This window comes from Syngnathus typhle, linkage group LG18 (genome assembly GCF_033458585.1).
Source record: "Syngnathus typhle isolate RoL2023-S1 ecotype Sweden linkage group LG18, RoL_Styp_1.0, whole genome shotgun sequence".
In the NCBI taxonomy this organism is placed as follows: domain Eukaryota; kingdom Metazoa; phylum Chordata; class Actinopteri; order Syngnathiformes; family Syngnathidae; genus Syngnathus; species Syngnathus typhle.
The window spans coordinates 4,188,345-4,202,758 of record NC_083755.1 but is presented as its reverse complement, the minus strand read 5'-3'; the positions used below and the strand labels follow the sequence as shown (position 1 = coordinate 4,202,758).

Below are 14,414 nucleotides of genomic sequence, written 5' to 3'. Positions count from 1 at the left end.
TTTAAAGTTGTAAACCAGACAATTAAATAAACAAATAGCAAGAAAGCTACAAAACCAGAAAAAGAAACACAACCATAAAACAATTTGCGTTTTATGGTCTTAACCTTTGGAGCCTTTGTTTATAATTGTCTAACCTCAGTGAGTGAAATCACGACCTGCCAATCGTAATAAAGGGCAGAATTTCTCGGCCAATGAGATACCTCTAGGGGCGGGGCATAGAGGAAGTTTCCCGATGTAGCAACAACACTATTCCCTGACCTGACTTGTTTGTTGACGAGCAAAGATGGAGTTCCTAATGGGAAATCCGTACAGTACCCCAGTGGGGCATTGCATTGGTATGTAAAAAGACATCACGTTAACTGTATTGTGTTCAAATATGCGCTTAGGTTTCGAATATGCATCGAATCTGTGCTTAAGTTGTTTACGTACAAGCTAGCACCAAGCTAACGTCAGGGCGCTTTAAACCATATCCGTTAGCCGCCTAGCTAGCATGTTATCCCATGTTGCTTGTATTATTGGTGACAACACCAAACTGTTTGTAATACATAATCCCATAATATGCCGTATGTTATCTGCGAAGACATTTGCTCGTTCTTTGGAGCATTGGCGAGTCAGAGCTAGAGCTAAGTTAGCCGGGTGTTAGCTAAGCATTAGTCATCACCTAAGTGCAATCGTTGATAAAAGGTGACTTAACGTCTTTCCCTCCCTCTATGTATTTATATTCTAGAAAGAGCTACTGACGGATCCCTACCAAATGAAGACTGGACGCTTAACATGGAAATTTGTGACATTATCAATGAAACAGAAGACGGGTGAGTTGCACAGAGAAAGTCAACACATTGATCTCTTCTCTGCTGCTTCAATTGTATTTTGCATTTGAAAATCATCTCCTCTTTTGCAAATACGATTTATACTGAGCTCCACAGCTGTAGTTAAGCTCTTGTGTGAAGTCCAGAGCGTGTTTGATTAGTGGATTGTAATTTGTGTCCGATGGGTTAAGCTTGTGCATGCCACTTTATAAAGAGTCTGCTTGAATTTGCTTTTCTTCCTTTGTATTCATTGTATGATATTCTTATCGTATTTAATCACAGTCCATGAGTTAATTATTACAGTCTGTTCACTCCAGCTTTGAGGAAATCATTGACTTGTTAAATGGATCGCTCAATGTTTCGGTTGTTTTCCCTGTTTGAAAATACTCCAGGCATATTTTTTATATTCGGTGTTCATTTTTAGTGTGTGGTTGTGTGCAGGCCAAAAGATGCAATAAGAGCAATGAAGAAGAGACTGAATGGCAATAGAAACTACAGGGAGGTGATGCTGGCTTTAACGGTGAGTGCAAAGCTGAGGTGGAGGAAATTGCATTGTACCTCAAAGTTTGGCGTCCTGTTTGTTCGGGATAGTTCATATGAAAACTTTTCCTCATTTTACAGTTACAATGACGAGAGGTGTTCATTTGACAATCGTTTTGACACCCCTGCTTCCATCAGGTGCTGGAGACTTGCGTAAAGAACTGCGGCCACAGGTTTCATGCGCTGGTCACTGCCAGGGACTTTGTGGACGGTGTGCTTGTTAAAATCATCTCTCCTAAAAACAACCCTCCCACCATCGTTCAGGACAAAGTATTGGCGCTCATTCAGGTAAGATCACAACTAACTTGCTTTTCATTGGCGGCACTCGACAAATGTTTTTTTAAAGGAGGTATTGGAAGAGGGGTTTTATGACACGTTTATGAGGCTGTGCAGCAGTCAGATAAAAGCGAGTATCTCTCGGGCTTCACCCAGTGCGGCTCATGTTACCGGGCTCGGCTTAGGTAACCTTGCAATGCTCTTATTTCCGACTACAGCGTGGAACATAGCAGTGTTTGTCGAGCCATTAGGCTAACCAGTTTTCTTCCACTAGCATCATGCAAGAATTGTTACCATGTTAACAGATGTACATATACTAATGCAAATTGGGAATCAATCCAGTGGTTTTGTTTAATCCCGCTATTCCTCGTCTCGTGACTGCAATCGCAGGCATGGGCCGATGCGTTCAGGAGCAGTCCGGATCTCACAGGCGTTGTCCAAATCTACGAGGAGCTCAAGAGAAAAGGCATCGAGTTCCCCCTGTCGGAGCTGGAGACCCTCTCGCCCATACATACACCTCAGCGGGTAGGAGGACATCACACGGTGGCAAGCGCGGCTCGATGCTCCTCTCGTGTCATGATTTGTTTTGTACCCAGACTGCATCGGCACCAGAGGGAGAATCGACTCTGCAGTACAGCAGCCCCCCTCAGCCTGCACCGCATGTTGTTCCGGCAGCCTACACCACCCCTCAAGTTCCAAACGTTCAACCGTCCGGAGCCATCAACCCAACGTCTGAACAGGTGCAATAAGACAGACGTACAAACTACTGGAAATGTCAAATGACTGTGCTTTGTGTTGAGGAGTGAGCCATCTACATATTTTTTACATTGTCTTTTTTTTTTTCCTCGTCAGATTTGCAGACTGCGCAGTGAATTGGATGTCGTTCGCGGAAACACTAAAGTCATGTCTGAGATGTTGACTGAGATGGTCCCGGGACAGGAGGATGCTTCCGACTACGAGTTGCTACAGGCAAGGAAGCCCTCGTGTTTGTGTGCGTCGTAATGCTTCTCCACTCATCCCATTCGCATATATTCACACGGTGTGTGTTTTAGGAGCTGAACAGGACCTGCAGAGCCATGCAGCAGAGGGTAGTGGAGCTCATCTCTTGCGTCTCCAACGAGGCAGTGACCGAGGAGCTGCTGCACGTAAACGATGACCTCAATAACATCTTCTTGCGCTACGAAAGGTGAGAAGACGCAGACGGTTGTCACGGGCTACACACGGGACTGTGACACGTATTTGTTAACGTGCCTTGGGTGCCGCTGCAGATACGAGAGGTTCAGATCCGGAAGGTCTACGGTTCAGACTGTCAACAATGGGGTGAGTCAGCTTATTTTTCTCTTTGTTGGGTTTCCTTAGAATAAGGCACTGTATACATTTCACTTTTTTTTTTGGTCACTGTCGCCCTTTGGTCATGTCACTTTATTCACTATCTTTTTTCACGTTTCTTTTCTGTTCTCTGTTTCTGTGGCTAGCTGAGACAGGCAAGTATGAAGCCAGTGTCGGTCGCCCTCCCTTAGCTCAGTAGCCCGTTAAGTAGTCTTTTGAATTTTTATACTGTCCTGGAACTGCATCAGCTCGATTTCATTTCCACACATTGTCTTGTGCAGCATACACAAAATTCCGGGAAAAAAAAAAAAGATAAGCTCAAGTGTGATTTAGTCTTGCGTTGACTCACAATATGTAATATTCTCCCTTTCCCGTCAGGTCTTGAGCGAAGCGACAGAGGATAACCTGATCGATCTGGGCCCCGCCTCGCCAGCAGTGGTCAGCAACATGCCCAATGCGGCCACGACAAGCTTGCCCCCGAGCGTCACCCCCAGCGCCGGGGGAGCATCCTCTCCGGCCTCCCTGGCGTCTCGCCTCGCTGGAATGGGTACGTCTACCGCAGTAACCCCCTCAAGTTGAGCATGTGGTAAGTTGTGAGGTGTCTTGCTTACAGATGTTGCCGCAGACACTGTGAGCAGCACTCTGAGCTCTTTATCCAGCGGCAAGCCTCCACCTCCCCAGGATGACTTTGACGTGTTCGCCCAAACCAGGACCGGATCTCTCCCTGAACCTAATAAGATGTAAGGCAAATCGGCAATCTGTCAAAAAAATAATTTGTGTCAAACCGGCCCATACTGCGAAAATGGTTTAAATGACACATGAAAAGAAAAAAAATATGTATTTCTTCCTTTCTTAGGACTCCGGCAAAGGACAGCCAGGCAGCTGCTGCTGCTGCTGCTGCTGCTCCTCCTACTCTGGATGTCCAACAACCACCTGCAGCAACGGTGAGTCTCCACTCTTTCAGTTCGTATATGTTTGAAAGAGACGTAGAAGTATGCACCCTGGAGCAAATGTTGCCAGATCCCACGAAGCCAAATTGCAAATCAAGGTAGCACCTTGTTAATTCACTCATTTCTACACGAATCATTAGAATAGCAGTGGTAAATGATTGTTTTTAAATGAACGCATCACTAAACAAGCAGGGCTGGGCTCAGAGAAATAAAGCAAAACTCTCAAGGGGTAAAACAAAATTTGCCAAAAGTGGTTGAAACGGAGTCTCTGTGGAACGCCTTCATCAACTTTTTTCATCACTTATTTTAAGTTGTATTATTTCATTCCAAATTAGTCATAATTATTTTTGTGTTTTGGGCCTGGGTTTTGTTTTCTTCTGTGGCTTTGCTACCCCCCTCCCCATGGCCACCCCCTTTTGATGTCGCCCTCTAGTGTGTCGGAGGTCAGTCCTCTGTCATGGATGACATAGAGGAGTGGCTCAGTACTGATGTGGTGAGCCCATCATGATTTTGTTTTGTATTATTTATGCCTCCTCTTTACTTTGTTCATTCCGCTTCATCCTTTTGTCATGGTACATACATTTTTTTCCCTCTGATCATTCAATTTTAACATCTTAGAATGTATTTCTAACACTTGTTGGGAACCAGTGGCAGCATATTGTAAAAATGAGCATCAATGAAGCTGTGACTACCCCATTTTCAATGCACAAATTACTTTTTAGTCTTATGCTTTTTTTTTTTTTTTTTTAATATTCATTTCGAGGGCCATATACTAACATTATAGAACAGAATTGCCAGCATCTGCTTGTGCACGCTTTCTGCTCATGCTCATTTTACCCAAATATGCAATCCTGTCATGTCTTTATTATAACCATCTGTAAGTTTTTGGCTATATAATTCATATTGGTGTCATTTTTTTTTTTAAGTGAGTGGTAATTGAATGGCAAGGGGGGGGGGGGTCCTTGTATGAACTAACAAATGAGTGTTCATAAATAGTGAATGGTTGCATGCTGCTTCTGAGAGTGCCTCTACTGTGAATGGGATTATTTTTCCCGTTTGGTCAGTATCACAAGTAAAAAGCCCGTCTCCCATCTACAGAAAGGAGATGAAGGTGAGGAGGGTGTGACAAGTGAAGGTTAGTACAAAAACGTGAACTCGCATTTAGCCCAGGGACACCTATTTTGCACGTGTGGGATTTTCATCGACTTGTTTGCTTTCAGAGTTTGACAAGTTCCTCGAGGAGCGAGCCAAAGCTGCAGAGATGGTCCCCACCCTGCCGTCCCCCCCGAGTAGCGACCCCGGCGCAGCGCAGGGAAGCCCCAGCCGCAAGAAGTCTGACAGACCGGAGGACGCTTTGTTTGCCATGTAGACTTGTCGGCCGCTTACCTGACAGGATGGCCCGGACCAAAACACGTCCACTAACACTATTTCGATCAGCGGCAGTGATGTATCCTTATTCAAAGAGAATCTGTCTGTCTAAAAGGGAAAAACCTAACAAAACAGTCTATTTTCATAGGTTAAAAGAAAAAAAGGGATTTCAGTCCCTGTATGCGTATCTTCATGCTAGCATGTGGACATAAAACCTCCACGCATGCTTTTTTTTTAGCTTTGGTTCTTAAACCCTGAGAATTTTGCGTTTCCGCTAGTGCCCCTTCAGTAAGCCGGCATGAGTTCTGTTGTAAATGTGTAAATGACAAATGATCCCGTGTGTATATTTCAAGCTTCGTATGTACCAGAGGAATTTATTATGCGGTGGGATTGTATCGGGGGGCGAGGAAGGGAAGGGCCAATGAGCTCAAAGTTCCTGTCTGCTATGGATGCGCCCCACAATGCTGCACAGGGATAGGGAACCTGTTGACATTAAAAAAAGAAAAGAAAAAGTTGATGTAGCTGTACAAAATGTGTTTTATTTGGGGTCCAATCTGCCTTTTTTGTGTGTGTTCGGCTTAGTATTTGCTGAGGTTAAGTTTTGTGCGGTCACCGTAATGCTGAAAAAAAAGTTGGACGGCAGTTGTATTTTATTCTCCTTTTTCTTTTAGTTGAAATGACCAAATGTGTTTTTCAGGAGAACAAGTTCAAAATACAGCTCGATATCAGTCTTTTGTGCTGCTTGCGCAATATTTGTGTGCATTTCCTCTCCGCTGATGTTTTCAGAAAAGGAGCTGACCTTTCCAGCGCCACTATTTGTTCGTCAGAAATGAGCTCGGGCGCAACAAACCAGACCTTTTACGCTCTTGACGGGCGTGAACGTGTTCCGTGAGCTCAGAGCAAGAGTGCGCTTTCGACTGTGGCGTGGCATTTGAACTTGTACTTTTTGTAAATCAGCTGTGTGACAAGCAAGCACTTGGATGTAATTAAAGATTCAGGAAGTGTAGAAATTATTTATTTGTAATCACCCCCCTCCCCCTTTCAGATGAGTATTTTATTTTTGCGCTCAAGGAAAATATATGGGGAAATGATCTATGGAAGGATTGTTTATTTTTGTGGCTTTTTATGGAGTCTTTATGTTTTATACATTGCTGATGTGTGTGATGTTAATAATTCCGTTGGTGTTCTTGTGGGTTGAATGTAAACATGGAAAGAAGCATCACGTGTCATGAAGGATCCATCTTTTATTTTATTTTTTAGGTTGACATCCTCTCCTCCCACAACTTAACATCTTTGTAGACTGTCAGACAAGGAGTGTGGCAGAAAAGTTCCAGGACTGATGTCACAAAATTTCACGCAAGCTGTTCCTGGCTGAGAACATCATCGCCATAGGTAGCTATCAAGATTTTTTTTTTTTTTTTTGGGGCACCAGTCTTGGAACTTTACTGACATACCTCGTACATTGCTGCTGTCCCGTAAGCCTTGTGAATCCGTCCGTCCATGCCAGTGTGTCATCTTTGATGTGTAAATGGGTCCTAGGACTTCTCCCTCATCGGAACCATTGTGTTTCTGTGTGCATCACTGGACACTTTATAAGAAGAGAGACGCTAATGTTTGTGTGTGGAGGTTTGATTTTCCTCTTTGTGTTTTGAGATCTGCATGAACTAAATAAAACCTTGGAAGTGTGATATTCTCCTTAGTGTGGGGTTTATTGAAGAGTTAAATGAACAAAGCTGACCGGTGGTAAACTCTGCTGATTATCCCCCCCCTTACGTCCCACCCCTACGGACAGGAAGACTGTGGGCCCCACACCAAGGGCCTCCCAATTGGGGAATCGCCATATCCTGCAATATGCCTTTGTCTCTGGAGGGAGCTTTTTTTTTTTTCCTAGTCAAAATGAAAAGTCTGTGGCTGCAGTTTAGTGGCAGTTTGGTATGTTTTTCACAATGGAGATTTAAAACAAGCTTGCTGAAGGTGACCATTAGTCATAATTGCTTTGCTGTGTTGTTATTTAAAATCATTTTGTAAAAGTATACCCAAAAACGTTTTTATTGTTCTGGTTAACATTGCTTACTCAGTGAATAACCACCTATGGATTATTGCAGATTTCCATTCATCTGTGGAGGCCCAATGGAGAGCACAGCTTGCCAGCGACCTCTGGTGGTAAGATGAAGTGACGTCATCGCAAGTGGAAGAAAATCAATTATGGCCAGCGCTGAGGTACATTGTAGTTATATTGCATGTTTATTCCACTCCAAGTGCGATGCTGTTCATGTTTCAGTAGACGCCGAAATCAACACTAGGGCGGTCTGTTTACCTACCTGGCAAACAAACTGGCCAATATTCAAGCTGTATTTTGATTTAAATGTCACCCATGATTTTTAAACTAATACAAAAACCCTTCCAGTCACTCCAAATCACATTTGTGCTGTTGCCAACCAACCACCGCAGGATCTCCATCACAAATCAAAGTAAAAAAAAAAATAAAAAAATGTAAACACGTCGCCTAGCGGCCATTGATTGACAAGTAGATTTTCTCATTACAGGACTAACACCACGTGCCAGGTCAATGTAAAGACGACTTTTTTGGGGTTGCCATTTAATGGTAAAGGTCACGCGTACATGTGTCTGTGTGTGTGAGAAAGACTTAAGGGTATTTCAACAAAGCTCATTAGCTGGCGGCGCATGATGATTTCACTCAATCGCAATAGAAAGCACTTTATGATGATGTTAAGAATATAAATGGCTTTATTTCGATAATTCTTTCGTTCCCCTGCAGCACTCTACAAAGGAAACATCCTCATCGTAATAAATCGATAATATAAATAATTGTCAAATATTTATCCTTCCCAGTGCTTTCACGAGCCTCATTATAATCACTTGAAACTAAATGACCCATTTGTGTTTATGATTTTATAAGCGTCTCACATCAATGGCTTTCTCAATGTAATCCGACCTGCAACACTACTTCGCCCAAAGCTGCTCATTTTACGCATTTAATGAACTTATCAAAATCTATTTAAATGGGGAAAGATGGTCGGCGTCAGCAATTATGAACCACTGGCTCAAGTTGAGGATTTTGAGCGAGGCTTGTTATTTAATAGCCCAGTAGCTCCTCGCAATCTCTCCCAGCACAGTGACTTTTCAGGCCTTCGCTTTGTTGCTGCTACGAGCCCCCCCTCCCCAGTAGCCTCGGAGCACTTTATGCTAAGTTAATTTACCCAAATATATCCACGGCGTGGCCCCCGCTATTCGACATCAACAACTTTCTTAATGGAAACTTGCTGATCCATAAACACTGGCGCCGCTGCAGACGTTTGCTGGGGGGCACCTCATGCAAAAAAAAAAAAAAATCTCACAGATCGATGAGGGGCATTTGCAAAGGAGGTATAAAGTGTTTAATTAGAATAGCATCAGAGGTTTGCTGGTGGAAGTGGGGGGACGGCGTTGTTAAAGCTCAGCCGCAAGCACCCCCCCCCCCCCACCTATTTAAATAAGGTCACATCTGGGCCTCACCTTGCAAGTGTTATGCTATATTAAATGCCACTCATGTTAAGTGTGTTCTCTGATGTAGTCAACACATTATATAAAGGTTAAATTGAAAAATGTCCCTTCAGCGGCACACAAGTATGATTGATCTGCCTCGCGCAGGAAATATGTGTTTTGTTTTTTTCCATTAACAAAAAGGTGCATATCATGTATTCTAATAAGGAGCGGGTGGATTAGGATTTAAGTGTCAGTCAATCAGGATTTCCAAAGGTCAACGACAAAGAAAGAATTTAGGCAGGCGCTTGGAACACGTCTCCAGCCGTCATGTCCGCTTGCACGCTACATGCTAATTCTGAGCCGCCTTTGTGCAATATTTACGGCATTCCGCGTTTACTTTGTTCAAAGAAACAGGCTTGAAGCTGTTGATTGCCACTCTTGGTGGAGGTTTACTGTCAAACTAAACATAAAACAAAGAGCATTACTATTCAATTGAATTGATTATTCTTTATCCTCTGCAAAGAACGACAGCCAATCACAGGCCACATGAGAATAAGCAACCATTGCGACGATTAAGTCTCAGTGTTTTTGTAATGAGGCTAAACTTGTTGCGTGATTTCAATATTTATTTTGCATGAAATACTTTGGAATCTCAGTAATGTTTTCTAAATATTGAATATATATATATTTTTAAATCATCTGTTTGAATCTGACGGGTTCATCAACATCTGACAAAATATGCTAATTATTCCTTAAAGCTATATTTTGGTTAAAGAAAAGATTTTGGATTCAGCAATGTAAAAAAAACAGACAAAAACATTACCTTATTTCAATTCGTGTATTGGTATATATATTTGACACGATAGTTTTTTTTTTTTAATATATTTCCGTGTTTCAAGCCAACATATTAGTTTGTCACCTAATTGCAATTTAAAGTCAATGGAATTATTATTGTCTTTGGGAAAAGAAAAAAAAAAAATCCTCAGTTTCCCCCAGAATCAAGCAGGCCCGCCACCCTCACAGGGTCCAGAAGTGCAGGTTCAGGTGCTGGGGCTCCAGAACATGTAAGGGCGGTCCTGGCGGGCCTACGTGTGAGGATCTGATCCCAGGCACGGGCGGGTCCGGGGTGGACAGGATGTAGTCAATGCTGAACTTGATCTCCGACTCGGGTTTTGGGACGGCGGGGTTTGGCGTGGGGCACGGCCGAGGTCTGTAAGCGTTCAGAGGGCGAAGGTCGGAGTCTGCCTCGGGGTGGTGGACCGCAAGCGCGCGCTGCTTGCCGGGGCTCTCGGCGGGCCGGAGCGGGGCCTCTCCTGGGTCGCGGAGGCCAACTTTCACGTTCCGCCTACGCCTGCGACGTCGAAAGTTGCCGTTTTCAAAGAGGTCAAGCATGGATTCGCATCCTGTGGCAAAAGTCCAAAAGTTTCCTTTTCCTTTCTCGTTGCCCTCCGTCCTGGGAACCTAGGACGCATTAGTAAGACGCTTTAAATGGCCACCGTTCCGCATAAATGCTGCATAAATGACTTGCGTGTCCACCTTGATGAAGCAGCTGTTGAGCGACAAGTTATGTCTGATGGAGTTCTGCCAGGCTCTCTGGTTGGAGCGGTAGTAAGGGAACCTCCTCATGATGAATTCATAAATGCCCGACAGCGTGACCCTCTGCTCGGGGCTCTGCTGGATCGCCATGGCGATCAGGGCGATGTAGCTGACGCACACACATATGTAAATTTAAATCAGGCAACGGTTCCAACTTTCTGTATTTATCAAAGTTCATTAGAGTATTTTTAAAAAATTTGCGCATTAAAATGTTGTATCTTTTTGTCGATATTATTATTGTTATTATATCAACATGAATTTGAGTCAACATTTTGTGAACTTAACATTTATATTTTAATTAGAGTGACCCTAAAATGTACGGAATCTGTTTAAACTATTTAACAATCTAGACTTGGCCTGTGTTGATAATCTACATTGAAAAAATAAAAAGGGGTTAAAAAGAAAGAAAAATCAAATAACTTGAAATTAGTTTTTGTATATTTCTTAAAAGGAAATCAAATTTTTTTCATTAAAATATTTCAAAGGCACCAAAATAAAGTCACTAAATGTATTTAGTATATAAAACCAAATTATAAATGTACCATAAACTTAGTTTTTAATAAAAAAAGAAATTAACCAACACAGTATCTTTTATAGCACAAAAAATGTCTTGACATAACTTTTTTTTTGCAACAGTGCTATAAGATAAAACGAGGAAGTTTTCTTACCTGTAGGCGGGCCGACACATCTTCTTCTCCTGTTCGCTGCTACAGGAAGCGTATGCGTCTCCGTCATAGTTGAAACAGTTGAATGGATAGTGAGAAGCGTCAAACATGTCTACGCTTACACTTGTGTGATCTTCCCCCCCCCTCGGGAAAATAACTGTGTATCTCCAGCAGCTTCTCCTTGCTCTCCTGCTGCTCTGCTAAGCTGGTTGTCATCCACTGGGAGCTCTACCGTTGACGGCCTCCTCCACCGGACCCCCCGCCCCTCCCACCTTCAACATCCCCAACAGCCCCTCCACCCCTTCGTCTTGCCCCAGATGCTCTCCGGGAATGGCTGTCACCACTCCTAACAACAAGTTAGTGTTATTCTAAATTAGAATATGTTGAGCAAGTGCATTTTTATTTGTGGAAGCTTTGACAAGTTTGGTGTGGAAGAACTTGACCGAGCCCTGACCTCAACCACTTAATGCAGATTTAGGATGGGGAAAAAAAAATACACACCATAAATCATCCATTATTTTTTAATTTTTCTAGTGGAGGACATTGATCATGGCGCTAGTCAGTCCAGACCATCTCACAGTAGCTGCCTGCTTGTCCAAAGGGAAAGAAAAACACTCCCGTGAGCCGCATTCAAGAAGGTTCTGGGTGGTCCACATCTCTTACGAGCTGCTTTTATGTTTTATTTTGCTTCTTTTTATAGTCTAATCCAGGGGTGGGCAAACTACGGCCCGCGGGCCACATCCGGCCCACGGGACCGTTTAATCCGGCCCGCCAACCCTGAACAAATTGTATTATTAAACTTTTTTTTTTTGGTCATTTTGCCTGCAATGACTGCGTTTTCCCAGTAGATGGCGAAGCGCTCGCCTGCGCATTTACTACCGGAAGCCGTGTCAGAAAGCTCGGTGCACACTCACAAGTGCGTGTACGTACTCAGTAGTACGGACTTGGCGCACTCTCGCTCTATTCGTATCAGTCCCGAATTTAGAGCGTGAGCTTTGACGACAGCATTCTTATAATTCGCGCGCTGAGCTTTCAGATGCAGTTTTGCGCTAAAGCCACCCACAAACCTTCCCCTGGAATCCTTCCATTAAAATGAGTGGCCCGAAAAAAAGAAGTGAGTGCCGAATGTTAAAAAAGAGTGGACAATTTGGCTCGACGTACGCGACGTGACGTTCAGCCACATCAACATCAACCCGTCACAGATCAAGGTAAACGGACCAACACCTCGGATCTCGCCTAAGAATTGCCACAACAAATTTTACTCCAGACTATGACGCACTAGCAAAAAAGGGAGACCAACAACACTGTTCCCACTGAAAATGAACGGGAGGCTCTCAAGTTTATTGTAAAAAAATGCATTTTGAATATGATTTGTACACATAGCAGGGATTGAAACTAGCGACCATTCTCATTTTCAAATAATGCAGGATGCTCAAGGACATTCATGCACCACCTATTTGCGACTAATCTTAACCTGTAAAGTTCTTAAGGCTTACTTTAAGGAGGTGTTTCCCGTTTCCTCACCTCTGTTACCAGGTGTTTGCGAGTTAAAACTCTGCTCTGATTTTCAGATACCCCTCACCGTGTTGCTGTTTTGATTACTTTATTTGGATGTATGCTTTCACCGATTCTTCAAGATGATATATTTGGTCAGAATGTTTGCCGTTTGATGTGATCTCATAAGATAAACATCTTTCATTAATCTGACCTGCAGGCACTGAAGTGATGGAGATTGTTATTCATAATAACAGTGTCGTATTTTATGAGAATCACTGATAGCAGTTTTTTAGTGAATTATTATTATTTTTTTAATGCTGTTAATAAATGCATTTGTTTTCAAAAAAAATGTTTGGAATATCCATGCTTTACTACCTACTAAAGGCCAAGATCTTTTATGCAATGACCTTTACAGGTCGCTTATATGACTTCACACAACACCTACGTCCATCTGCTCCTTGTCCGGCCCTCCGGTCCAAATTTAGAACCCAGTTCGGCCCGCGAGTCCAAAAGTTTGCCCACCCCTGGTCTAATCTCTGCTGCTGTAGTTGAAACTGCTAAGCCCAAACCAACAAACAAACGCTTTGCATCTTTGTTTTTTTCTTTCCTCCCATTTAACTCTTTTGACTGTATCGTGTGTGTGTGTGTGTGTGTGTGTGTGTGTGTGTGTGTGTGTGTGTGTGTGTGTGTGTGTGTGTGTGTGTGTGTGTGTGTGTGTGTGTATGTGCGTCCACTCCGGCAGACATTTAGTCAACAACGGGAAGTTTTGGAGATGCTATCTGTAATGATCTGTAATGACCATAAATTGTTTCCGTGTCTATAAAATAGAGGGGATGTGTATTTTTGTGGGACTCTTAACGGAGCAATTGGACGGGTCCCGTGAGGCGGCCGAGGCGGGGAAAACACCCCGAGGTCTGCGAGGGCCTCTGTGTGTGGGCCCGTTGGCGCAGGAGATGACGACGCGTGGCTAGTCTTGGACAGTACTAGTGTGACTTTACAAGGATGCAAATCTTTGTACACTCTTGCTTGTTGGCACTAACATTAGGTAGACCTTCAAAATCTAATCCAATTTTTAAATCCAATCCAAGACCTTGCCAGACGTGTTTAAATCTACAATCTGTTTTTTCCCCCCCAAGTTTTCAATGCCATATGTTTGTCATACAAACAGGATTACAATAAAACATCCATCAAATCCGCTGCAAAATGCAAACATGACCTCTAGAGGGCAGTATTCGCAATACTGCGGTAATGATCGATGCAAACTGAATAATTGGATCTTTGAGAGACTCTCATTACTCCATACAAGAGTCTCAGCCTGACCTAAAAAAAATAAGTTGCTTCCATCTTGAACTTTCGGGCGAACCGCGTGCATTGTTGCCATCTGAATTTCCACCTATTCATGCATTATCTGTACCGTTTGTTCCCGTGGGGGTCGCGGGCATGCTGGAGCAGACATGCAGAACATGAAAATGACCAAAATCTTTTCACGCAGGTGTGTTTAACGAGGGTCACTTGGAAAACATATTGGAACGCGGCCCCGAGGACTAGAGCTTGACACCTGTGACCTTTGATCATGATATTTGTTATTAGATACACTTGAAAATGGCGGCGTACCTAATGGAGTGTCCGTGTGCTTCCCTCGTTAAGTGCACCTGTGTGAAAAGTTTTAGCTCCTGCAGAACGTGAAAGGAGCTAAAACTTTTCACGCAGGTGCGCTTAACGAGGGTCACTTGGAAAACATGTTGGAACGCAGCCCTTCGAGGACTGGAGGTCGGCACCCCTGGTTTAAGTGAAAAGTGCCACACCCGCCCTCACCCCCACTTTCTGATTGGCTGTTTGATCTGTGACGTCACTTGGACACTCAATTAGGTACACCGCCATTTTCACGTGTACCTAAT

The 14,414-nt window shown here is 43.4% G+C and overlaps 2 protein-coding genes across 3 annotated transcripts; one reads left to right on the top strand and one right to left on the bottom strand.

The window, feature by feature from the left end:
- Window positions 1-188: 188 nt before the first annotated feature.
- Window positions 189-6,960, top strand: tom1l2 (target of myb1 like 2 membrane trafficking protein). 2 transcript variants are annotated; one of them, XM_061304568.1, is made up of 15 exons: window positions 189-335; window positions 728-812; window positions 1,251-1,329; window positions 1,488-1,637; window positions 2,016-2,150; window positions 2,222-2,365; window positions 2,478-2,594; window positions 2,678-2,811; window positions 2,894-2,945; window positions 3,333-3,501; window positions 3,568-3,694; window positions 3,811-3,898; window positions 4,338-4,397; window positions 5,003-5,039; window positions 5,125-6,960. In XM_061304568.1, the coding sequence occupies exons 1-15, from the start codon at window positions 284-286 to the stop codon at window positions 5,271-5,273; spliced, it is 1,578 nt and encodes a 525-aa protein (XP_061160552.1). In that variant the 5' UTR covers window positions 189-283; the 3' UTR covers window positions 5,274-6,960. The 2 variants fall into 2 exon arrangements, with proteins under 2 accessions (XP_061160552.1, XP_061160554.1); XM_061304570.1 differs by lacking the exon at window positions 4,338-4,397.
- Window positions 6,961-9,181: 2,221 nt separating this feature from the next.
- Window positions 9,182-11,251, bottom strand: foxl3 (forkhead box L3). The gene is made up of 3 exons (XM_061304573.1): window positions 11,023-11,251; window positions 10,295-10,463; window positions 9,182-10,219 (listed from the first exon to the last, which is right to left on the bottom strand). The coding sequence occupies exons 1-3, from the start codon at window positions 11,127-11,129 to the stop codon at window positions 9,776-9,778; spliced, it is 720 nt and encodes a 239-aa protein (XP_061160557.1). The 5' UTR covers window positions 11,130-11,251; the 3' UTR covers window positions 9,182-9,775.
- Window positions 11,252-14,414: the final 3,163 nt, after the last annotated feature.

Coding starts and splice junctions, on each gene's coding strand:
- tom1l2 (XM_061304568.1), top strand. CDS start 284: ATGGAGTTCCTAATGGGAAATCCGTACAGTACCCCAGTGGGGCATTGC. Junction 2,151..2,221: donor CCATACATACACCTCAGCGG/GTAGGAGGACAT, acceptor TTTTGTACCCAG/ACTGCATCGGCACCAGAGGG. Junction 5,040..5,124: donor GGAGGGTGTGACAAGTGAAG/GTTAGTACAAAA, acceptor GTTTGCTTTCAG/AGTTTGACAAGTTCCTCGAG.
- foxl3 (XM_061304573.1), bottom strand. CDS start 11,129: ATGTTTGACGCTTCTCACTATCCATTCAACTGTTTCAACTATGACGGA. Junction 10,464..11,022: donor ATGTGTCGGCCCGCCTACAG/GTAAGAAAACTT, acceptor TGTGTGCGTCAG/CTACATCGCCCTGATCGCCA. Junction 10,220..10,294: donor TCAACAGCTGCTTCATCAAG/GTGGACACGCAA, acceptor AATGCGTCCTAG/GTTCCCAGGACGGAGGGCAA.